Consider the following 25,541-nt stretch of genomic DNA (forward strand, 5'->3'; position numbering starts at 1 on the left):
GCTTTTTCTAAAGTATAAATTGGAAGAGATTCAAGGTTATTTCTATATCACTCTTAGTTGCATTCCAGTGTGTTTTTTGGAGAAAAAGAGAAGAAGTAGAATTACCAGTAGTTGGCAAAATTATGCATAACTTCAGTTATGTCCACAGGAATGTGAACATCTAGATGTCTTAGCAGCAAAAATGTTCAGAACTCATTACCTAATTAGATAGAAGTTAGGATGATGGGCTTTGTAACTTTGGCCAAGCTATTTGTTTTCTGTAAGCCTTGGTTTCCTGCTGTATAAAATGAAAGCTTATGTGCACGTTAAATAAGAGGATGATTGTAAAATTGGCATAGTAAGCTTTCAGTATACTATTATTATAGGTGCCAGTTGTGTCCTGTGACCTTAAATAAATCCCTTAATTTCTCTGTCCTGTTTTCTCTGACTGTAAAATGGACATAATAGTGCTTGCTCAACTAGAATCTTTTAGAACTACTTCAAGGATAAATAAGATAATATCTATAAAATCACTTGGAGCTCTTTGATCCTTAAATTTATCTCAGCTCTGTCTCAGGAGGATGTCATGACAAGTAACACAGCTGCAACATTTAAAGCCATGGAAAAAAACAGTCCATCGTAGGAACAGTAAAAATAAGTTTTGTTAGGACATCTGTGAGCAAAACATTTATCAAGTTGCAGTTTTATATAACTGACCATATTTCTATTTGAAAATTTTAATCTTCAACATAGTCTTTTGTAAAACCCAGAGCAAGAAATAGGCCTAGATGTTCCCTAATGTGGAAAATACTTACTCCGTTCTTTAAGCCCTTGGTAGGCATGTGGTTTCCCAACATTCTTTACTTTTTTCCTAATATTTTATTGTGAAAAATCTTCCATCGTAAAGCAGGGTCAAAAGAATTCTGTGTCCAGTACTCATTTTACCACCACCTAGATTCTATTATGAATATTTTACTATACTTGCTTTAGCACTGATTGACCCATCTATCCATCCGTCATTACATTTCAATTTTTCTTGATACTTTTCACAGTGAATTGCAGACATTAATCTATTTCCCTCTAAATACTTAAGCGTGCATATAAATAAGTAGAGTTCAGTATTGCAATGTAGTTTTTTTCTTTTGAGAAAATATTTGCATATAATAAAATGCACAAATCATAAACTTTGACAGATGCATACAATTATGTAACCCGAGCCTATCAAGATATAGTATATTACCATCACCCTAGAAAGTTTTCTTGTGCCCTTTCTCAGTCAATTCCCTCTCCCACCTTCAAAGGCTACTACCGTTCTGACTTTCTACTATAGATTAGTTTTAACTATTCTGAAACTTCATATAAATGCAATCATATGTACTCTTTTGTGATAGAATTCTTTTACTCATCATAAGGTTTTTGAAATTCGTTTATCTTGTTGCATATATCCATAGTTTTTTTTTTTTCTCTTGCTGAATGATATCGTGTTATATGAATATATCACAGTTCCGTTACCTGTTTTCCCATTGATGGGAGCTATTTCCAGTTTAGAGCTAATATTAATAAAGTTACTATGAATATTTTTTTACAACCCTTTGTAGGCATACATTTTCATTTTCCTCGGTAAATTTTTAGGTGTGGAATTGCTGGGTCAAGTAGTTTCGTTTTCTGGGATGCCCGGGTGGCACAGTGGGTTAAGTGTCCAACTCTTGATTTCAGCCCAGGTCATGATCTCAGGGTCATGGGACTGAGCCCTTTTTCAGGCTCCTTGCTCAGCAGAAGCCTGTTGGAGATTCTCTCTTTCCCTCTCCCCTGACCCCGGCTCTCTTTCAAATAAATAAATAAATATTTTTCTAAAAAGTTTAGTTTTCTAAATGCTAGTCTTTTTTCCAAAGTGATTGTGCCATTTAAATGAATACTGTTATTAATAACTTCGGTACACCGGCAGTGTATGAGAGATTGCGTTGTTCTACATCCTCACCAACGTTGGTCGTGTCAGTCTTTTTAATATTAACTATTCCAGTGGTGTGTAGTAGGATCTCTTTCTGAATCATCCTTCGTCTCGGTATAAAGGTTTCACTTTCTAAACCAAAAATTTACTTGACATGAGAGGGAAACCATCTTTTTTCCTGTTTTACTACTTAGATTTAGTTTCAGTGTCTAGAGCTGAAAAAAAGTGCTGACCATCAGTATGAGTAATTAAGGAGGAAGAAGAAGTTTGTTCTCTTCCTCCAGCTTGAGTTCTCAAGACCTCACTGGGTGCTTCTGATAGTTCTAAGCAGCTCATTGTGGGAAGTGAAAGCTAAGTAAATAATGATGAAGTCCAGGGAACATGAGCCCGTTCCTTCCCAAACAGCGCTGTGGGCATTGTGGAGTTTAGTAATGACAACATGTTCTTAAATGCTGCTTTCCAGAAATATTAGCCGTTAGCTTGAACTGGTTCATGAAATCTTGGTCATCTTCACATTGGCTATTTTCCATATAAAAGGTAAATTTTGGCTTTAGGGCATATAAAACAGTATGATTATTAAATTAGATATATAAGTCATGTCAAAGACTACTAAAAGAAGAAATAAATAGGCTAGACTTACAGAATCCTGTGTTCTGGTGTACCTAAGCATTGATTTGATTCATCTGATCAAAATGTACTTGCATTTCTCAGGAAATCCTCAGTGGTTTGATTAGAGGCCAAAACTCTTCACACTGTAGCTATCTCCTCCTCTCTCCTGTGAGCCCAAACAATTACTGCAGACTGCCTTCAAATTTTTATTAGAAGAGTTCATTTGAATTTTTCTTTTAGAACAGCAGTAGACTTTCTGAAATACTTTGTCCCCTTTATCAAAGTTTTGGGGCTCCTTCTCCAAAGGCAAAGTCTTCTGGATCCTAGAATCATCAGTCCTGTTTTGGTGTTTCTTCTCAGTTTCTTGTAAGTTAGTTTTCTATTTCACAATTCCTTCTTAAGAAACACTTACAATTCTCTTTTCATGAAAAATTGGTACTCCTGCCTTGTGAACCAATTTACTGTCAGTTTTCATCTTTTTCCAGCTTAGTGGTCCCAGTATCTTACCCTGTTTAATCAGGTTTAGTTTTATTTTGTAACAGATTTATTTTCCATTCTTCTAGTTATTAATAACTAAGATCCTTGACATCAGGATTTTCAGAGTTTAGACTGTGTCAGAGGAGTCTGAGAGACTGTCCCAGAAACGGTATGAAGTGTAAAGGCTTTTTCAGAAGGTGGAACGTTTTGTGCCTAGGGAAGGATGAACAGATTCCTATCTTTAGTACTAAGTAGGTCAGTAGGAGGAGTGAAAAAAATTTCTCATCATGGTTTTGCTACTGAACTTTTTAGCATTTGTTTAAAGAATGTTAAGCTGGTTACAGTGCCAAAGCAACCAGGTGGAAATAAATAGCCCCAAACAACTAGCCTGATAGAGGGGCTGAATTAGGGATACCACTGGCTGTTCTACTCAGTTTAGTGGGATGAGGGAGGATATGAATCTTTTGCTGGGTTGAGGGTGGGGCAGTCACTGGCTGCCGGGTGTGGGGAATGCTGGAACAGACTTGCAGCCAGCTTCTTTATTTTAGCTGTGTGCTTTACTCCCACTCCCAGAGGTAACTGGTGCCTCTAATTCCCCATCCTCTTTAGGAGTCTGCAACATGGATTGACTGGGATTTTACTCCCCACTTTTCTTATGTCTGCTAAGTCATTTAACTCCTCTGTCTGCTTGCCACCTTCCAAAATTTTGTTGTAGTTGCTTTTCTCCTGTTCTCTCGTGTAGGATTATACTTTTTGAAAGTCCTCTTTAGGGGCACCTGGCTGCTGGCTCAGTAGGTAGGGCATGTGACTCTTGATCTTGGGGTTGTAAGTTTGAGCCCCACATTGGGGGTAAAGATTACTTAAAATCAGATCAATGAAGGGATCCCTGGGTGGCTCAGTCGGTTAATCGTCTGCCTTTGGCTCAGGTCACGATCCCAGGGTCCTGGGATTGAGCCCCACATGGAGCCCAAGTCCAACTCCATGCTCACTGGGGAGTCTGTTTCTCCCTCTGCCTGCCGCCCCCCAATGCTTGTGCTCTCTCTCTCTCTGATAAATAAATAAATAAATAAATAAATAAATAAATAAAATCTTTAAAAAAATTGTCAATCAACCAATCCCCTTTAAAGTTTGCTGATGACTTCTTAGACACAACACCAAAAGCACAATACCTAAAAGAAAAAAATGATTAAAAAAATAGTTAAACTTCACGAAAATTAAAAACTTCTGCTCTATAAAAGACACTGTATAATAGGGTCTCCAAGAAAACAGAACCAGTAGGATAGATGGATGGATACATGGATGAATGGATGGATGGAAGGGGTATATGGATAGAGAGATAGATTATAGGAATTGGCATAGGCCATTATGAAGGCCAATGCCATGATCTGCTGTCTGTAAGCTGGAGAACCAGGAAAGCCAGTGGTATAATACAGTCTGAGTTCAAAGGCCCAAGAACCAAGAGTGCAAGTGTGCAACAGCAGGAGAAGATGGATGGCCCAACTCAAGCAAAGAGCAGATTCACCTTTCTTCCACCTTTTTGTTATATCCATGCTCTGAGCAGATTGGATGATGTCCATTCAAATTGGCAAAGGCCATTTTCTTTATTCAGTCTTTTGATAATGCTAATTTCTTCCAGAAAAACCCTCACAGACGTACCCAGAAATATTGTTTTGCCAGGTTTTCTAGGCATCCCTTGGCCCATTTAAGGTGACACATAAAATTAACCATCACACGCTGTTAAGAGAATGAAAAGACAAGCCACAGTTGGGAGAAAATCTTTGTAAAATACTTACCAGGTAAAGGACTGGTATCCAAAATACACAAAGAATTCTTAAAACTTAACAATAACAAACCAACCCAATTAAAAATGGGCAACAGATCCGAACAGACACCTCAGCAAAGAAGAAATACAGATGGCAAATAAGAATATGAAACATCATATATCATTAGGGAATTGCAAATTAAAATTATGCAAATTAAAATAATTGCAAATTAAAACAATGAGATACCACTATATGCATATTAGAATGGCCAAAATTCAAAACACTGACAGCACCAAATGCTGGAGAGGCATCACAATTCCAGACTTCAAGCTCTATTACAAAGCTGTCATCGTCAAGACAGTATGGTACTGGCACAAAAACAGGCACATAGATCAGTGGAATAGAATAGAGAACCCAGAAATGGACCCTGAACTCTATGCTCAACAAATCTTCAACAAAACAGGAAAGAATATCCAATGAAAAAAAGACAGTCTCTTCAGCAAATGTGTTGGGAAAACTGGACAGCCACGTGCAGAAGAATGAAACTGGACCATTTCCTTACACCATACACAAAGATAGACTCAAAATGGATGAAAGACCTAAATGTGAGACAGGAATTCATCAAAATCCTAGAGGAGAACACAGGCAGCAACCTCTTCAACCTTGGCCACAGCAACTTCTTGCTAGACATGTCTCTAAAGGCAAGGGAAACAAAGGCAAAAATGAACCGTTGGGACTTCAAGATAAAAAGCTTTTGCACAGCAAAGGAAACAGTCAACAAAACCAAAAGACACCCAACAGAGTGGGAGACCATACTTGCAAAAGACATATCAGATAAAGGGCTAGTATCCAAAATCTATAAAGAACTTATCAAACTCAACACCCAAAAAACAAATAATCCAATCAAGAAACGGACTGAAGACATGAACAGACATTTCTGCAAAGAAGACATCCAAATGGCCAACAGACACATGAAAAATTGCTCGACATCACTCGGCATCAGGGAAATACAAATTAAAACCACAATGAAATACCACCTCATACCAGTCAAAATGGCTAAAATTAACAAGTCAGGAGACAACAGATGTTGGCGAGGATGCAGAGAAGGGGGTACTCTCCTACACTGTTGGTAGGAATGCAATCTGGTGCAGCCACTCTGGAAAACAATGTGGAGGTTCCTCAAAAAGTTGAAAATAGAGCTACCCTATGACCCAGCAATTGCACTACTGGGTATTTACCCCAAAGATATAAATGTTGTGATCCAAAGGGGCACCTGCACCCCCATGTTTATAGCAGCAATGTCCACAATAGCCAAACTATGGAAAAAGAAGATGTGGTGTGTGTGTGTGTATGTGTGCATATATATATATATATATATATATATATATATATATATATATATATATGGTGGAATATTACACAGCCATCAAAAAACAAAATCTTGCCATTTGCAACAACATGGATGGAACCAGAGGGTATTATGCTAAGCAAAATAAGTCAATCAGAGAAAGACGACTCTATGATCTCACTGATATGTGGAATTTAAGAAACAAGGCAGAGGATCATAAGGGAAGAGAGAGAAAAAATGAAATAAGATGAAACCAGAGAGGGAGACAAACCATAAGAGGCTCTTAATCATAGGAAAAAAACCTTAGGGTTGGTGGAGGGGAGGGGGTGGGAGGGATGGGGCAAATGGGTGATGGACATTGGGGAGGATGTGTGTTGTAATGAGCACTGCGTGTTATATAAGACTGATGAATCACAGACCTGTACCTCTGAAACCAATAATATATTACAGGTTAATTAATTGAATTTAAGTTTAAAAAATAATAAATGATAGATCTTTTTTATAAAAAAAAAATGAGCTCACAAGCCACAAAAGACATGGAAGAACCTTAAATGCATATTGCTAAGTGAAAGAAGCCAGTCTGAAAAAGCAACATGCTGTATGATTCCATGGAGACGGTAAAATGATTAGTGGTTGCCAGGAGTCAGGGCCAGGGCCTGAGTGATGAAGGAATCAGTCGGGGGAGCACAGGGGATTTTTAGAGTAGTGAAATTATGATTCTGTAGAATACAGTAATGGTAGATACATGGTTCATTTGTCAAAACTCAGCATATATAGCACAAAGAATGAACTGGGATTTTAGTTAATGATATCATACCAGTATTGGCTGGTTCATCAGTTGTAACAAATGGGCCATACTAATGCAAGATGTTAATAATAAGGTGTATTGTGGAGAGGCAGGGAGGGGTGTTGGGGAGTTCTCTGTGCTTACTCGGTTTTTTATGTACACCTAATACTGCTAAAAGAAAAAGTCCATAAAGTTTTTCAAAAATCCCCTTTAAGTGTTTTTAGTGGGATTTCAGGAAGGAGTAGAGTAAATGTGTGTGCTCTATTGCTGTATTATATAGGAAGTACTTTTTCTTCTTAAGATTAGTATAAAAAGGAATATTTTTTCTTAAGATTAGTATAAATAATAAAGAAATAACAACTTGCTTTAAGTTTGTATTCACACATTAATAATCTAGCACTGAATTTTATAGATAACTACTTGTCATTAAGTAACTTTAAAGTAAGTTTGGCTACTTTAATGATTATTTGAGCAGTTGCTCTGAATAATACAATTATTAACTCATCAAAAGAATTAGCACAGAAATGATTCTGCCTTTTAGTGCAATATTTTATGTTACTGACTGTAACGTACCATTTAAAATCTTCCCATAAGAAATAGCTATTTTTCTTCTAGAGAATATAACCAATTTTTTAGCCAATAGATATCTTAAGGATCATGAAAGCAACAATTGATATAGTGAAAAATAACATCAAAAGAATAGATATGATAAAATAACATAGAGGACTAAATAAAGATTAATATGAATATTAAGCTATTTGTTTATCTTCCTCTTTCTACTTTTGCTGGGCTTTTAGGATGGAGGAATTCCTCCTGCGTAGAAGTCTATCCTATCGGTGAGCTCTGTGTAGTTTCATCCTTCTTGGGTCCAATTAAATTTCCCCAGGCCGTATCTCCTTCTACTGTAACCCATCTTACATCCCACCATAAGATTATTTCTTTTCTTTTTTTTTTTTTTTAAAGATTTTATTTATTTATTTGACAGTGAGAGACTACCAGCAAGAGAGGGAACACAAGCAGGGGGAGTGGGAGAGGAAGAAGCAGGCTCATAGTGGAAGAGCCTGATGTGGGGCTCGATCCCACAACGCCGGGATCACGCCCTGAGCCGAAGGCAGACGCTTAACAGCTGTGCCACCCAGGCGCCCCCCATAAGATTATTTCTAATACAAGTTTTATTTGTGGTAAAATACACATAACATAAAATTTACTGTCTTAACCATTTTTAAGTGTATAGTTAAGTAGTATTAAGTATATTCGTACAACAATCTCCAGAAATTTCTCATCTTGTAAAACTAAAACTCCGTACCCATTAAACAACAACTCCCTATTCCCCTGTCCTCCCAAACCCTGGAAACTACTATTCTAGTTTTTGTTTCTATGAGTTTGAATACTCTAGATATTTCATATAAGTGGGCTCATACAATATTTCTCCTTTAGCGACTGGCTTGTTTCACTTAGCATAATGTCGTCAAGGTTCACCCATGTTGTAGCATGTGTCAGAATGTCCTTCCTTTTTAAGGCTGCATAATATTCCATTCTTTGTATAATACTGCAATTTGTTTATCTATTTCATCGGTGGACATTCAGGTGGTTTTTACCTTTTTTTCAAGGGGGGGAGCAAAGGGAGAGAGAGACAGAGAATCTTAAGCAGGTTTCGCACCCAGAATGGAAGAACAAAACAAACTGAAGATTTTTTTCTAAGATGAGCTTTCTAGTATGGGCTTCAGACTGTTCCCAGATCTTATTTTATGTTGTGGCTATTTTCTAGAATTTCTTAGCCTTTTGGCTATTGCCCTAGAACTTTGAAGACATATAAAACCTGGATAGACTGGTGGCTAGCCTTTCAGGTAGCTAAGTGACTAACTCCAGTGGGAGGGGAGGTGACTAGATAGGTGAGTTGATAAGTATGAGGTAGATGTGTTTATAACCTGTTTCAAAGCATGACACTAGCTGGGTAAGTGTGCCTCAGAGGTGGAGAGGTCTCCATTGCAGTCCTGCTTTGCCCTTACCACCTTGCCTCCTTTAGACAAGAACTTCATTGTAGTTATCAGAGTCCTTCATAGAAGCACTTTTTGTAACCTATAATTATATTAATTGTTAAATTTCTGCCTTCCCCATTGGACAATAGGTCCAATGAGGGTAGAGCCATTTTTTTTTCTATCTTTTTCACCACTGTATCTCCAATGCCAGTGTCTCACTAGTAGGTGTTCAATAAATGTTAACTTAAGAAAGGCTAGACTGACCAGAGTTGAAATGACAATGAATATTTGCCATACTAAATATGGCAAATTGAAATACTTGGAATCATAAAGCGTTCAGAAAAGCGGCCAAAGAGAGGGGCACAAGCTTCAAGGCAGGCATGCTAGTATCCATGTAAACTGCTTAGCTTCAACAGGTGGTGCAGGATCTCATGACAGTGCTTCAAGGCAGCAAAAACTGTCTTCAGAAAGATGAAAGAATAAAAAGATCTGTACCAGGTCAGTGGCAGTTTGTCAGTTTCTAGGCTACTGTGAAAAACTCTCCGAAGAGCTTTATCTTTTTTCCTTTTGGAAAGATACATATGTTCACTGTTAGAATATATGTATATATGTTATTCATTTATTTGCTTGACTTTTTAAACTCATTTTGGCAAAAACTTCGACCAAAACAGAAAAGAGTACCCAACAAATTGCTTTCTAAGAAATTTGTTTAATGTACTTGTAAAGAAGTTTAGCAAATTCCTAAAGGTGACTTTTGAAGTTTGGATTGTTCTCAGTTGACCATTAACATATAACAGTCAGACAACTGAAGATTTCTTAACTCTTTTTCTACTATGACTCAGTGTATGATTTAATCATATAATGCTACCCAGACCCTAAAAACAAGTTTCAGATTTTCATAGTCATATTCTTTAGTTATTTTCTCTTTTCTTTATTCCACATGGTGGAAATTTCAGTTCACTATTTGGCAGTCGGTTTTATTTACCTAGCAATACCTTATACCAGAATTTTCTAAGTATTTAAAACAATATCAGTTCCTTCTTTACAATGTGCCTATGACATTCAACAAGCATACTTTCCATTTCTTTGACATGGAAGTTAAAGCAAAGTGAGGTGTTTTACTATAGACCGTACAATAGGTTCCTTCATTGTAGGTCATTACATTAACACACTGAAACAGCAGACACAGCAGTTAGTCTTTCTGATGATTATCTTTCCATATGTGGTTTTCTCTGAAATTGGGCCCTAAGGAATTAAGAGAAAGTATCTCTATTCTGGAATGTAAAATTAAAATAGATTTCCAGTTACGTATGTTACACTCTGGCAGGTTTGATGGCTTCTGATCTAGCTTATTTATTTATTTTTTTTTCTCTTTCCACACAGATTGATAGAACTACATTCTCCTGATAGCAGGAACACGTTGATCCTACGCTGCAAGGATACAGCCACCGCACACTCCTGGTTCGTAGCTATCCACACCAACATAATGGCTCTCCTCCCACAGGTACTGGCTGAACTCAATGCCATGCTTGGTGCAACCAGTACAGCAGGAGGCAGCAAGGAGGTCAAGCACATTGCCTGGCTGGCAGAACAGGTAGGTTGAGAGGCAGGGCAAGGTCTCACCGGGTCACCATTCAGAGCCAAGGTGGTTCCCCCATTTCATATATCTATAATATTTATCATGCAGTCAGGTCCTGGATATCTAGCTTACAGATCTTTTGTTTGTTGGTCTTGTGTTTCTCCTCCCTGTCGTTTAGTTATTTGTTGCTAATTATCACCTCCACCAGAAGACCTGACTGTCATGTTAGTCATCATCACAACATAACTAAAAAGAGATTCTTACTACCATCTCTGTCCTTAATGACAGAGGATAATTTTCATGATTTTAGAATAGGATCAGCAAACTTTTTCTGCAAGGTGCAGGTAGTGTCACAGCTACTTGACTCTACAGTTGCAGCAAGAGAACAGTGGTAGACAGTATGAAAATGGAGAGGTGTGGCCATGTTTCAATAGAACTTTATTTACAAAAACAGGTACTGGGCTGCATTTGGCCCATGGGTCATAGTTTCACAACCCCTGTTCTAGTCTACTGCCAGTGTCGGGAACAGAAAGCTTACTCTCTTGTTCTGGGAAAAGTATAAAATATGCAAATATTTTACAAGCCATTAGCCAAATGTATACTTGTCTTCCACAACTGAAAAATAAAAAGAGGAGAAGCAAAACCTAAGTAGACATTGGGTAAAAGGAAAGGAAGAACTTAATCCAAGTTAGTTTGAATCCCATTTTAACAAAAGGGAAACTTTGAGTATACATGTGTTATAGTACATGCTTTTTCTTTTGGGTCTTTCGCTGTCAGCTGGGGCGCCAGGAGTTGAAAAAGGAAGACTGGACTAAGGATTCCAAGATGAGTGTTCAAGTGGTAGTTCTGGTTTCCACTGCTCTTAGATCTTTCTAAAGGTTCCTTCATCTCTTTGAATCCTAGTTCCCTCATTTGTGTCCAGAGGGGGACAGAGATTATGTCAGTTTCAGCCCAGGAATATTTTGTTCTTCTGTTTTTGTTTTGTTTTAATTACAGTTTGTGAGGTCTGGCCCCCCCATGCCCCACCTCAACAGAGTTCTGATTTGATAGAACTGTGGTGGGGTCTCGCAGTCTTGTTTGGTAACTTGCCAGGAGATTATGTGGAGACCAACATTGGACTTCACTAATCTGTTTTTTCTTTTGAGCTCTGAAATTTTATAAATGTTTCAAATAATAATTATAATAAATTAGAACACAGAATTAGCACTGTGATGATTTCTAGGAAGCATAATAAGGATAACTAAGCAGAGAAGAAACCAATGGGAATCATGGTATAAGTACTCATGACTTTGAAAGTTTTAGTATTTTAGTTATGTTTATCATTGTTTCTGTATTTTCAAGTTTTTTATTTTAATTCCAACATAGTTAACATACACTGTTATATTAGTTTCAGGTGTACGATAGGTGATTCAGCAATTCTGTGCATTACTCAGTGCTCATCATGGTAAGTCTGCTCTTTAAACCCCATCGCCTATTTCACCATTCCCCCATCCACCTCCTTTCTGATTTTACTATCAGTTTGTTCTCTATAGTTAAGAGTCTGTTTCTTGGAAAATTAATAACTGTTTTTCTTAAACTATTCCAAAAAATAGAAAAGGAAGGAAAACTTTCAAATTCATTCTATGAGACCGGCATTACCCTGATACCAAACCAGATAAAGACACCACTAAAAAAGAGAACTATAGGCCAAATCCCTGATGAGCATAGATGAAAAATTCTCAAAAAAATACTACCAAACAAAATTCAAAAATACATTTAAAAAAAATCATTCATCTCAATCAAATGGGATTTATTCCTGTTATAAGGGTGGTTGGATTCACAAATCATTCAGTGTGATACATCACATCAATAAGAGAAAGGATAAGTACCATATGATCATTTTCAATAGATGCAGAAAAAGCATTTGACAGTGTGTAACATCCATTCATGATAAAATCCCTTAACAAAGTAGGTTTAGAAGGAACATACCTCAACATAATAAAGGCTGGATGTGAAAAACCCACAGCGAACATCATACTTAAAGGATGTTCACTGTCATCACTTTTATCTAACACAGTACTAGAAGTCCTAGCCACAGCAATCAGACAACAAAAAGAAATAAAAGAGATTTGAATTGGTAGGGAAGAAGTAAAACTTTCAGTATTTGCAGATGACACGATACTCTATATGGAAAACCTAAAAGACTCCACCAAAAAACTACTAGAACTGATAAATGAATTCGGTAAAATCCGCAGGATACAAAATCAGTGTGCAGAAGTCTGCTGCACTTTATACACTAAAAGTAAAGCAGCAGAAAGAGAAATTAAGGGGAAAAAATCCCATTTACAATTGCACCCAAAATAATAAGATATCTAGGGATAAACCTAACCAAAGAAGTGAAAGACCTGTACTCAGAAAAGTATAAAATACTGATGAAGGAGACTGAAGATGACAAAGAAATAGAAAGACATACCGTGCTCGTGAATTGGAAAAACAAATATTGTTAAAATGTCTATACTACCCAAAACAATCTACACATTTAGTGCAGTCCCTATCAAAATACCAACAGTATTTTTCACAGAACCAGAACAAAGAATACTAAAATTTGTGTGGAACTGCAAAAGACCCCAGAGAGCCAAAGCAATCTTGAAAAAGAAAAGCGAAGCTCGAGGCGTCATAATTCTCAACTTCAAGTTGTATTACAAAGCTGTAGTAATCAAAACAGTATGGTACTGACACAAAAATATACATAGATCAATGGAACAGAATAGAAAATCCAGAAGTAAACCCACAATTACATGGTTGGTTAATCTTCAACAAAGGTGGAAAGAATATCCAATGGGAAAAAGAAGATCTCTACAACAAATGGTGCTGGGAAAATTGGACAGCTGTATGCAAAAGAATGAAACTGGACCACTTTTTTGCACCACACACAAAAAGAAATTCAAAATTGATTAAAGACCTAAAGGTGAGGGACACCTGGATGGCTCAGTCGGTTAAGCGGCTGCCTTCGGCTCAGGTCATGACCCCAGCATCCTGGGATGGAGTCCCGCATCCCTCTGCCTACCGCTCCCCCTGCTTGTGTACTCTCCCTCTCTGACAAATAAATAAATAAAAATCTTAAAAAAAAAAAAAAAAAGACCTCAATGTGAGACCTGAAACCATAAAAGTCCTAGAAGAGAACACAGGCAGTAATTTCTCTGACATCGGCTGTAGGAACATCTTTCCAGACGTCTCCTGAGGCAAGGGAAATAAAAACAAAAAACTATTGGAACTTCATCAAAATAAAAAACTTCTGCACAGTGAAAGAAACAATCAACAAAACTAAAAAGAAGCCTACTGAATGGGAGAAGGTATTTGCAAATGACATATTCAACAAAGGGTTAGCCAAAATATCTAAAGAACTTATACAGCTCAACTCCCCCAAAAAACAAAAGAAGCAACTATTGGCGAGGATGTGGAAAAAAAGAAACCCTTGTTCACTGTTGGTGGGAATGCAAATTGGTGCAACCACTGTGGAAAATAGTATGCAGATTCCTCATAAAATTAAACATAGAAGTGCCTTATGATCCTGCAATCACACTACTGGGTATTTACCCAAAGAATATAAGAACACTGATTCGAAAGGTTACATGCACCTGAATGTTTATTTATTGCAGCTTTATTTACAATAGCCAAGATACGGAAGCAGCCAAGTGTCCAGTGACAAATAGATAAAGAAGATGTGGTGTATATATACACAATGGAATATTATTCAGCCATAAAAAAGAATGAAATCTTGACATTTGCAACAATATGGATGGGGCTAGACAGTATAATGCTAAGTGAAAACAGTCAGAGAAAAATACCATATGATTTCACTCATATGTGGAATTTAAGAAACAAAAAAAAAAAACAAGCAAAGGGAAAATATAAGAGAGACAGAGACAAATCAAGAAACACACTCTTAACTATAGAGAACAAACTGATGGTTACTAGAGGGGAGATGGGTGGAGAGATGGGTTGAATGGGTGGTGGGGATTAAGGAGTGCACTTGTCGTGATGATCACCTGGTGATGTATGGAAGCATTGAATCACTATGTTGTACACCTGAAACTAATGTTAACACTATGTTAACTACATTAAAATTAAAATAGAATCTTAAAAAAATAAAATGCATTTTTTATCCTTATTAAAAAAGTTTGTTTCTTGGTTTGCCTCTGATTTTTACCTTTGTTCATTTGCTTTATTTCTTAAATTCCACATATGAGTGAAATCATATGGTATTTGTCTTTCTCTGACTGATTTATTTCACTTAGCATTATACTCCAGTTCCATCCATGTTGCTGCAAATAGCAAGATTTCACTCTTTTTATAGCTGAATAATACTCCATTGTGTGTGTGTGTGTGTGTGTGTGTGTGTGTCACATCTTTTTTTTTTTTTTTAAGATTTTATTTCTAAGTAATCTCTACATCCAGCGTGGGGCTTGAACTTAACAGCCCTCGGAGATCAAGAGTCACATGCTCCATTGACTGAGCCAATCAGGCGCCCCTATACCACATCTTCTTTATTCAGTCATCTATTGATGGACACTTGGGCTGCCCTCACAGTTTGGCTATTGTAAATAATGCTGCTATAAGCAGAGGGGTGCATATATCCTTCAAATTAGTATTTTTGTATTCTTTGGGTATTCTTACTCAGTAGTTTGATTACTGGACTTTAGGGTATTCTTACCCAGTAGTTTGATTTCTGGATTTTAGGGTAGTTCTATTTTTAATTTTTTGAGAAACCTCCATACTGTTTTTCCATAGTGACTGCACCAGTTTGCATTCCCACCAACAGTGTTAAGAGGGTTCTTTTCTCTCCACATCCTCGCCAATACCTATTGTATTTTTTTTATTTCAACCATCCTGACAGGTGTGAGGTGATATAGCTCATTGTAGTTTTGATTTGCATTTTCCTGATGATGAGTAATGTTGAGCGTCTTTTTGTGTCTACTGGCGACCTGGATGATGTCTTTGTAGAAATGTTTGTTCATGTCTTCTGTCAAGTTTTTAATTGGATTATTTGTTTTTTGGGTGTTGAGTTGTATAAGTTCATTGTTTCTAAATTTTTATATGCTCCTTGAAAAACTCAGCTGAATGGTAATCGTGCTGTGCTTTCAGCAATGTTAGAAATCTTCATGATTTTAAAAGTACATTCATTCACGTGGTTCACAGGTCAGAATAAAAAGTTAATGGGTGAAAAATCTTACTCTCCTTTCTATCCCCCATCCACCCAGTTCCCACCCCTTTTCCCCAGAGGGGTAATCACTTTCACTCCTTCCTAGCGAATCTTTTGAGAGTTTCTTTATGCAAATAAAAGTTAATGTGAACCCATATTCTTCTTTTTCTCTTTTATAAAAGAAGACAGCATATTATGTATACTACTTTATACCTTGCTCTTTTTTTCATTAAACAATATATTCTGGAGATCTTTCTGTATCAATGCAGAGAGAGCATTCTTTTTTTACAACTGTGTGGGTTTCCATTGTGTGGACATAATGAAATAAGCACCCCTCCTCCCAGTTTTGTTGTTTACAATCTTTTGCCATTATAAAGGATGGTACAGTGAATAACCTTGTAATTTGTCCTTCCATACATGTGCTATCCAAACTCTTTGGTTTCCAAGTTCAGATAGATCAGATAACAAGGGAACCTATACTATCTGAATATATTTGATTCTTAACTTTCTGGGAATGAGTAGTAAAACTTTGGCTAGTAAGGGATTTATCCAAAAATGTAACTGATGTAGCAGTTACTAAATTTGGATATTGAGAGTTTAGAGAGTAGGGGATATTTCTGAACCTAGAGGATAAGTCCCCAGAAGTGCTGGGTCCAAGGCTGTGTTAGTTATCTATTGCTATATGACAAATGACTCCAAAACTTAATGGCCTTAAAATAACAAGTATTTACCTCACATAGTTTCTGAAAATCAGAAATACGGCCATGGTGTAGCTGGGTGGTTCAGGCTTGGGATCCCTCATGAAGCTGCAGTCAAGCTGTCAGCCAGGGGGCAGTCACCGGAGGGCTTGACTGAGGTTGGGAGGTCCACTTCCAGCATGATTCATTCATGTGGCTTGTTAGCAGGAGGCCTCAGTTTCTTGCCATGTAGGCCTTAGTACAGGGCTGCCTGAGTGTCCTTCTTAAGACATGGCTACTGGTTTTCCCCAGAGTGAGGGATCTGAAAGAAAGAACAAGCTAGAAGCCATAGTACCTTTTATGATCTAGTCTCTTCTGCTGTATTCTTTTCATTAGCAAGTTACTAAGTCCACTCTACACCCAAGGGGCTCTCTACCTCTTAAAGGGAGGAGTAGTAACGAATTTGTGGACATATTTTTAAAGAACCACAAAGGGTATATGCATTTGTCATTTTGATAAATACTGCCAAATTGCCTTCCATCAGGGTTGAACTAATTTAGATTCCAACCAGCAATATGTGAGAGTTGTTAAACTTTTAAAGTGAAATTAGTTTGGTTTATGATACATAAAGACAAGCAGAAAGGAGAAAAACAAAGCTACCAATTCATCACAATATGTCTTTTATGGACCATATTTATGTAGTGTTTCTTCCAATCAATTTTGAGCTCTTGCAAGACGGGAGCACATTTCTTCCCAAATCTTTACTGCCCCCAGAGAACTTAGCCTAATGCTATGTATATAGTAGATGCTCGGTAATTTTTTTGTGTATATCTATATACATGCAAAAAGCAAGCAAACAAATCACTAATTATAAAATATTGTCCAAGAACACAAGCTCAGGTTTGGGAAATAATACTAAGTAAAAAAGTTTAATCTCTTTAAAAAGTCATACCACTGAACCAATTTACGTACTATTTCTAAAATACTCTTGATTTTTACTTTTTGAAGTAGTTGTTTGGGTTGTCCAAATCAGATATCACTGTCAGTATAAGGTGTTCAGTCAAGACTGGATACATTTCTCAGAGGTATTTTAATGAGCTTATGTATCTGATAAAGGTTGAATTCATTAAATGCCAAAGCCTTTTCTAACTATAAGATTGTTTAATTCTTTGAGTACGAAAGTGGTCCAAATAATTTCAGATTATATAATTTGTTCACTGTAGGTAAGCATTTCTTTTGGCATGAGGTATACTTACTGAAAATCTTGCATATAAATAAAGTTGTTTCACTGTACTTAGAAAAGATAGTTGTGGGGCACCAGGGTGGCTCAGTCCATTGAGTGTCTGACTCTTGATTTCTGCTCAGGTCATGATTTTAGGGTCCTGGGATTAGCCCCTGTCAGGCAGGATTCTCTGTCTGCCCCTCCCCCCATGCTCATGCTTTCTCTCTCTCTCTCTTTCTCTAAAAAAAGAAAAAAGAAAAGATAGTCATTTTGCAGAGATAAATTTAGGAAGGATCATTTATTTAACTTTAAATGATCTCTCCTTAATTTATCTTTTTGTTATTTCACATTGTTAAAAACTGAGTTTGCTTAAAACAGGGAAAACCTATACTACAGATATTTGGTAAACAATAGATAATCTGTTCTCTGCTCAGGGACTTCTGTCTCTTCATTGATACTGATTTTTATGTGATTGATAGTTTACTCTTTAGTTGGTTATATTCTTTTTTTTTTTTTTAAGATTTTATTTATTTATTTGACAGAGATAGAGACAGCCAGCGAGAGAGGGAACACAAGCAGGGGGAGTGGGAGAGGAAGAAGCAGGCTCCCAGTGGAGGAGCCTGATGTGGGGCTCAATCCCAGAACGCCGGGATCACGCCCTGAGCCGAAGGCAGACGCTTAACCGCTGTCCCACCCAGGCGCCCCTTAGTTGGTTATATTCTTTTTTTTTTTTTTTAAAGATTTTATTTATTTATTTGACAGAGAGAGAGACAGCCAGCGAGAGAGGGAACACAAGCAGGGGGAGTGGGAGAGGAAGAAGCAGGCTCATAGCGGAGGAGCCTGATGTGGGGCTCGATCCCATAACGCCAGGATCACGCCCTGAGCCGAAGGCAGACACCTAACCACTGTGCCACCCAGGCGCCCCTAGTTGGTTATATTCTTAAAAGAGAATTTTCTTTAAGTCCACCAAATGAGGGGACATATATTACCTATAAAACCAGTATTTTTAGGCAGTTGAGTATTGATTAGAAAAGCCAAGACAGCCAAAGAAAGCTTTGTTTCCACAGTTCCTAATTTGTTCCTGATAATTCTCAAAATGTATAAATACTCAACTTAGGAACATATACACTAAATCAGCATTAGTGGAATGGCTTACTTAGTTTTGCTCTGTGTTTTCTGTCGTAATAACAAAATAACAGAAGTATATCACCTGTCAAAAAGATTGATTTATAGGATTAAGATTTAGGGAATGAATAGTAGCTGTTAGTAGTTTTTCATCCTTAGTGTTATTCAACTCTGTTTATTAAAAAATAAAATTTGGACAAGTCTCTTGTTTGGCCAGGTGTGTGCGTGTGTGGGTGTTGGAACACAAGCAAACCAGAACCCTAACATTAGTATCCCTTTTTTCTCTGGCCAAAACCTTAATAGTGGAGCCCCCAGGCTGCTTGTACTGATACCACAACCGAAAATACATGCTATATATAGCAGGCAGCATTTTGACTCCGCTGAAAGCAAACAGTATCTTCATAACTTAAGGCAAATAGACAAACAGAATGACTTAAATTGACATTTCATTTTTCTGCAATGGTAAGTAGAAGAGGGAAAAGAAATTCTCTAAAAACTAGACTCAAAAGGGCCAAAGAATAAACACTTTTTAAAAATTGTTAAACAAAAAGTTCTCTATCTTGAACTTAGATATTGCTTCTGTTGGTATTAGCAGTTTTCCTTTATTGCCTAAAATATCTTCTTTGGGAAGAAATACATTTAATTTAGGTTTTCCAAATGCATATACTCTGATCTAGCCTTCAAAATCTCTCTTATAAGAGAAAAATATAGGGGAAAAATTAATTTTAAAAAGTCAGACTGCTGCGGTGCTTGGGTGGCTCAGTCAATTAAGCGTCTGACTCTTGATTTCGGCTCAGGGCTGTGAGGGTGAGCCCTGCACTGGATTCTCTCTCTCCCATTCCCTCTATTTCTCCCGTCTCCCTCCTCCCTCTCTTCGTATCTTTAAGAAAAAAACAAAAATCAGGTTACCGTTTTAACCTCTTGGGAAGATAGGTTTTACATTATAGTAGTCCCCCTTATGCGTGGAGGATATGTTTCAAGACCCCCAGTTGATGCCTGATACCACAGATGGTACCAAATGTTATATATATTATGTTTTTTCCTATTCATACATATATATGATAAAATTTAATTTATAAGTTAGGCACAGTAAGAGATTAACAACAGCTAATAATAAAACAAAACAATTACAACAATATACTGTAATAAAAGTTATGTGAATGTGGTCTCTTCATCTTTCTCTCAAATATCTTATTGTACTATATTAGTGATTTTTATGATGATGTGAGATGGCGTGAGGTGAATGGCATAGGCAATGTGACGGAGCGTTAGGCTACGATTGACCTTTTAACCACATGTCAGAAGGAGGATCATCTGCTTCAGAACCATGGTTGACTGTGGGTTACTGAAACTGTGAAAGGCAAAACTGTGGATAAGGGAAGACTACCATATCTTCCTTTTGAAATATTATTCATAACAATCTCAGAGACAAAGACGTAGAAATCCCTTTGGGTTATCTGTGACCTAAAAATGTAAGAACCCAAGAGAACCTCTTTGGAACTGATATTTTCCCTCCAGGTATTATAGAGTTACCCAGAGACTAAATATAGAATCTTAGAAAACTTGGGTTCACTGATAAGAAAAGTAAAATTATTTCTACAGTACCTTGTTGGAATCTCAAGAGTAGGGTCATATATTTTGTGTTTTCAGAACGTGTAAGAACATGGGTCACTTCAGTGGCTACAATTCATTTCCAGCTCCTGGAATCAGTTTGTGGTTCTTACTACGAAGGGAAAGTTCTGGTGGTAGATGTTATAACACAGAACCGAACCACTCAGTCCAATTTTCAGATTATAGATACATTCTTTTTTTTTTTTAAGCTTTTATTTATTTGGCATAGAGAGAGAGAGAGCGCGCCCACAAGCAGGGGGAGGCAGCAGGCAGAACGAGTGGGAGAAGCCGGGTCCCCCTCCAAGTCAGGAGCCCGATGTGGGGCACGACCCAAGCCCAAGGCAGATGCCTAACCAACTGATCCACCCAGGCGCCCCCATAGATACATTCTTTAGGTGCTCTGACTTGTCCAAATGACCTTCAGAAGTCATTAAGGAAAAGAAAATAAGAAGTAGCTTTGAAGACAACTCTGTTAAGAGACAACTGGGTTATCATTTTGATTTCTCCTTGAAGCCATCAGTGGTAGCTAAAGCATCTGTGTTCTTTTGTTTTTGTTTTAGGCTCTGTATAAAAATAACCCTATTGTTAAGCATTCCTTGTTTGTCATTTCATGGGGGAAATGTTTTGATATACCAGGGATTTTGTTCAGCATAGTCTTTTGCTTTTGGGCTTTGGGCTTTGGATCCTTGACAATATGGATAAATAGTGGTTGTTTTCCTACATTTTTAAATCCTCACAGAGGTAACTGAGCTTTATGCGGGTAAATGCAATGGTACATTTGAAACAGAAAAAGAAACTTCCTAAAGTATAATGGGGAACTCTGTAAAAACAGCATCCTATCACTAGATGATGTCTCTAACTCAATCCGCTTACACAGTCCGCCTCACACCTCCTGTTGAAGAATCCCAGCCAGTGGAAAGGAACCTGATGGGATGTTTCCTGTTCTTCAAGCCTGTTAAGTTCAGGGAACATAATGGGGACCCATGTTAGACCATTGCTGAAGGGACTTTTACAGCTACATATCATTATAGTTAGCTCTGCTTTCTGGATTTTACCATGTTAACAGGCAAAACTAGATGGTGGAAGACAACAATGGAGACCTGTCCTAATGGCTGTGACTGAGAAGGATTTGCTGCTTTATGACTGTATGCCGTGGACAAGGGATGCCTGGGCATCACCGTGTCATAGCTACCCTCTTGTTGCCACAAGGTAAGTCTAAAGACAAAGGAAATAAAATAACTATCCTACTCTAACTCTACCAAAAAAATTTTAAAGTGAATTCTAGTATCTTAGGAACCTAAAATAGCATTTAAGTAGCAGATATAGATGGTTGAGACAAAAACTTTTCTTTCACAACCTTATTGATTATTTTGTAGCTCCCAGCTCAGTATATGTTTTCTGTCATTAGCATTTTTTAAGTTGTTGAAACAGCTTTCTATAACTGTTCCCTTCAGGTCTTGCTTAGTCATGAAGATAAATAGTAGGTTTTTTTTCCCTTTACTTTATTGACTGTAACTAGAAAACCACTGAAATCGGGGTAGCCTTTTGACTGAGTGATGAAATCACTTAAACCAGAATGTGGTACTGTGGATAAACCACACAATTCAGCCAAAATATTCTTCAATTCTCTTTCTAGTATAAGAGCACATAATTTTGATGCCAGCAAATAAACATCAATTTGACCTGAAGCAACAGGAAGTTTCTAGCATGCCAGATGTGGAAAGTTGGAAGGGAAAAGAATAGAGATATGTAGATTTGGGGACCAAGATGTCTTAATAGGTAACTAGAAACTAGTCTGAAACTAGAAAACATATTCACATTTAACTTTATTTGAGCTTAAAAAAGAATCTGGTTTTGAAGTAACTCAAAAACTATACATTAAAAGGAGCTCCACAGAAAAGTATTTGGTAATAAAAAAAGCTACATGATGAGGGCATCTGGTATGTCCTCCAGGGAACGGTGTGGTGGGGGTAGGAGTGGTGATGAGGGTTCCTGCTTTGAGTAGACAATCATTTGAGGAAGAGTATTCTTTACATTACACGTTATATAGGATGTCCTTCAACTTCCCAAGTTCTCTTACATATGTCATTCTTTTTATAAAAATATAATTTTCACATAGCTTTTAGGAATTTCTCTGTAATTTAGAGCTGGAGCACCTAGATCACAGAATAGAGATAAAGGATTTGTTGAGCCTAAGAATTAGGGAGGTGCACCCTCATTAATTCCTTGAGGACATAAGGGTTCTGCAGAAAGACTGAATTTAACCATCAGTTCTCTGGTTTGGTTTTGTTTTCCACCCCCCCCCTTTTTTAATCCCCGCTAAATTATAGCCTCTCTGAGGTCAATAACTATGATTTAGTCATCTTAGCACTCCCATAATGCTTTGCATATAATAGGCCCTCAATAAATCTATTTGAGTTCAATTCTATTACATAAATTATAGTTTCTCAGTCATAGTTACATTGGGAGCATGACAGGAATCCTATGAAAACATGTGGACATATCTCAGTAGTTATAATTACAACAATTAAATTTGTATTTCCCAAGGATTTAGGGTTTATGAATATGATGAAAGAGATCTCTTAAGTTTAAATTTTATGGAAGAAGCTTAGACTTTAGTTATGACCATAGAATGCAAGGAGGGTAGCTTTATCCTTAGATATTTCCTTAACTGTGTGTCACTGGAGAGATGGAGCAGAAATCTGTGATATCCCATTAGATGAGCCTTTGTTCAATGCTAGAAACTACAATCTATAAATAATTTCTGGCCATTGACTAGACGGGGCCTAGACCACCGAAGCACTTTGGTACTAAAGAAGGAAATGGGGTGGTTCTGTGTCTGTTATCAGTGTGGCATTAATTTGCAAGTAGGGAAAAGATATAAGTAAGATTTAAGAGCTAAAACTATAAACTCTTAGGAGAAAATACAGGAGTATGTCTTTGTGACCTTAGCTTAGGCAGACTTTCTTGGATAGGACACCAAAAGCACAAGCAACAAGAGAAGAAATAAATAAATTGGACTTCATTAAAATTAAGAACTTTTATGCTTCAAATGTCACCATTAAGAAAGTGAAAAGACAACGCACAGAATGGGAGAGAATATGTGCAAATCATTTATCTAATTTGGGACTCGTATCTAAAAAATATAAAGAACTGTTACAACTCAATAATAAAAAAGGTAAACTATCCAATTAAAAAATGGGGGAAGGATCTAAAAAAACATTTGTCTAAAGAAGATATACAAATGGCCAATAAGCACATGAAAAGATGCTCAACATAATTAGCCGTGAAGGAAATGCAGATTGAAACTACAATGAGATACCACTTCCCACCCACAAGGATGGCTATAATTAAAAAGACAGATAATAACAAGTGTAGACTAGGATGTGGAGAAAATGGAACCCTCCTACACTGCTGATGGGAATGTAAAATGGTGCAGTCGATGTGGGAAACAGTCTGGCAGTTCCTCAAAAGTCTAAACATAGAGTCACCATATGACCAAGCAATTCCACTCCTAAGTTGTATACCCAAAAGAAATGAAAACTTATGTTCACACAAAAACTGTTACATGAGGGGCACCTGGGTGGCTCATTGGTTAAGCATCTGACTCTTGATCTCAGCTCAGGTCTTGATCTCAGGGTCATGAGCTCAAGCCTCACGTTGGGCTCCATGCTGGGCTTGGAGCTAACTTTAAAAAAAGAAAGTAAAGAAAAAACGTACACGTGAATGTTCCCAACAGCGTTGTTCATAACACCCAAACAAGGGAAACAGCCCCAAGTGTCCATCAATTGATAAACAAATGTGGTATATCCATACAATGAAATATTATTCAGCAATTAAAAAGATGGATGCAACATGGATGAACCTTGAAAACATACTAAGTGAAAGTAGCCAGACACAAAAGACCACATATTGTATGATTTAGTTTATATCAAATATCCAGAATAGGCAAATCTATAGAAATAGAAAATAGGTTGGTCATTGCCAAGGATGGGGGAGGTTGGGAATGGGTATAGGACTTCTTTTTTGGGTCATGGAAGTGTGCTGAAATTGAATGTGGTGATGGTTGCACAATTCTGAGTATGTTAAGATCCATTAATTATATCTCAGTAAAGCTGTTATAATTAGAACAACCCGTCCCCCCCAAAAAACCCACAGATGTAATAGAAGAAACTAAGACCAATCCTTAATAAACAGCATTTGAATCCCTATTTTGCCACCTATAGTAGGTAATTGGCAGCATGTTACTTAACCTTTCTGTGCCGTACAATTTTAATTTGTTTAGTGAATCCTAATGAGATAGGGTGAGTGTGACTATTAGATGAGTTAATACTTGTAAAATGCTACAGTGGTACCTGACACATTGTAAATGCGTAAGTAAGTGTTAGCTGCTTTAATTATAATTATTATTATTTATTATTAAGTGAAAATCTGTCAAGGAGGAATTCTGTGTAAAAAGTATAATTGGGTTGATTTAGCCATTGTTAAAAGAGGAGCTTAGCTCTACCCAGTAGTTTTAATAAATAGTGAAACTTTCATGTTAAATGTGAGGAATTCAAATGTATTATTTGGCTCAACCTAGACATGCAAATTGAACTTGGCCATAAATTAAATGGGTGGAGCCTATGGCTCTCTGAACATGTTGTTTCTTAATAAGTTTATTTCGTGTTGCAGCAAGGATACTTTACTTCATGTTCAGGAAGTACCGGTAGATTAGGAGCAAAGATGACAGGCAGATGAGAGGTTTATTTTTTCCATGTGGCCGTGTCAGCGAGGTGGAATTGATTGAAGTCACTGCAAGATAGTACTAAGTGGGGCTTAATCATACTCTGCCTCCCATAGCGGGTAGAGTTTGGCCTCTGAGAAACCAAAGGATGGAACCAGACCAGGAGGTATCCCACAGAGAGCAGCAAGGCCAGAAAGTGGTATGTTTATGTCTTTTTGGTGTGGGGGAAAGCGAGGGTTTGAGATTTATGAGTAATGAGAAAGGGCTGAATATTCACTTTCATTAGTTCTGCTTCTAATACTTTGGAACATATTCTTACGAGTAGATGAGACAAAAAAAGAAGATAGTATAAATACACAGCGAAGGAAAAGAAATAAGGACTTTGATTACCCACAAAAGTAGGTAGTCCCTAATAAAGTAAGAGTTAATTGTAGTTCGAAAATCAAAGGATGTTGTTAGGGTAATATAAATTAACATCGTTTATTGGCTTGCACACTTACAGATCCTTAGAAACCAAGATACGTGTGTG

The 25,541-nt window shown here is 37.2% G+C and overlaps 1 protein-coding gene across 1 annotated transcript in view; it reads left to right on the forward strand.

Annotated features, from left to right (window-relative positions):
* SNTB2 (syntrophin beta 2) overlaps positions 1-25,541 on the forward strand; it is a 102,428-nt gene that overhangs the window by 49,446 nt on the left and 27,441 nt on the right. Inside the window, exons 3-4 of the mRNA XM_040633517.1 lie at positions 10,274-10,484; positions 21,353-21,495. Coding sequence (XP_040489451.1) covers positions 10,274-10,484; positions 21,353-21,495 — 354 coding nt within the window. The remainder of the gene's footprint in view (positions 1-10,273; positions 10,485-21,352; positions 21,496-25,541) is intronic.

Source organism: Ursus maritimus, unplaced genomic scaffold (assembly GCF_017311325.1).
Source record: "Ursus maritimus isolate PB19 unplaced genomic scaffold, ASM1731132v1 scaffold_19, whole genome shotgun sequence".
NCBI lineage: Eukaryota > Metazoa > Chordata > Mammalia > Carnivora > Ursidae > Ursus > Ursus maritimus.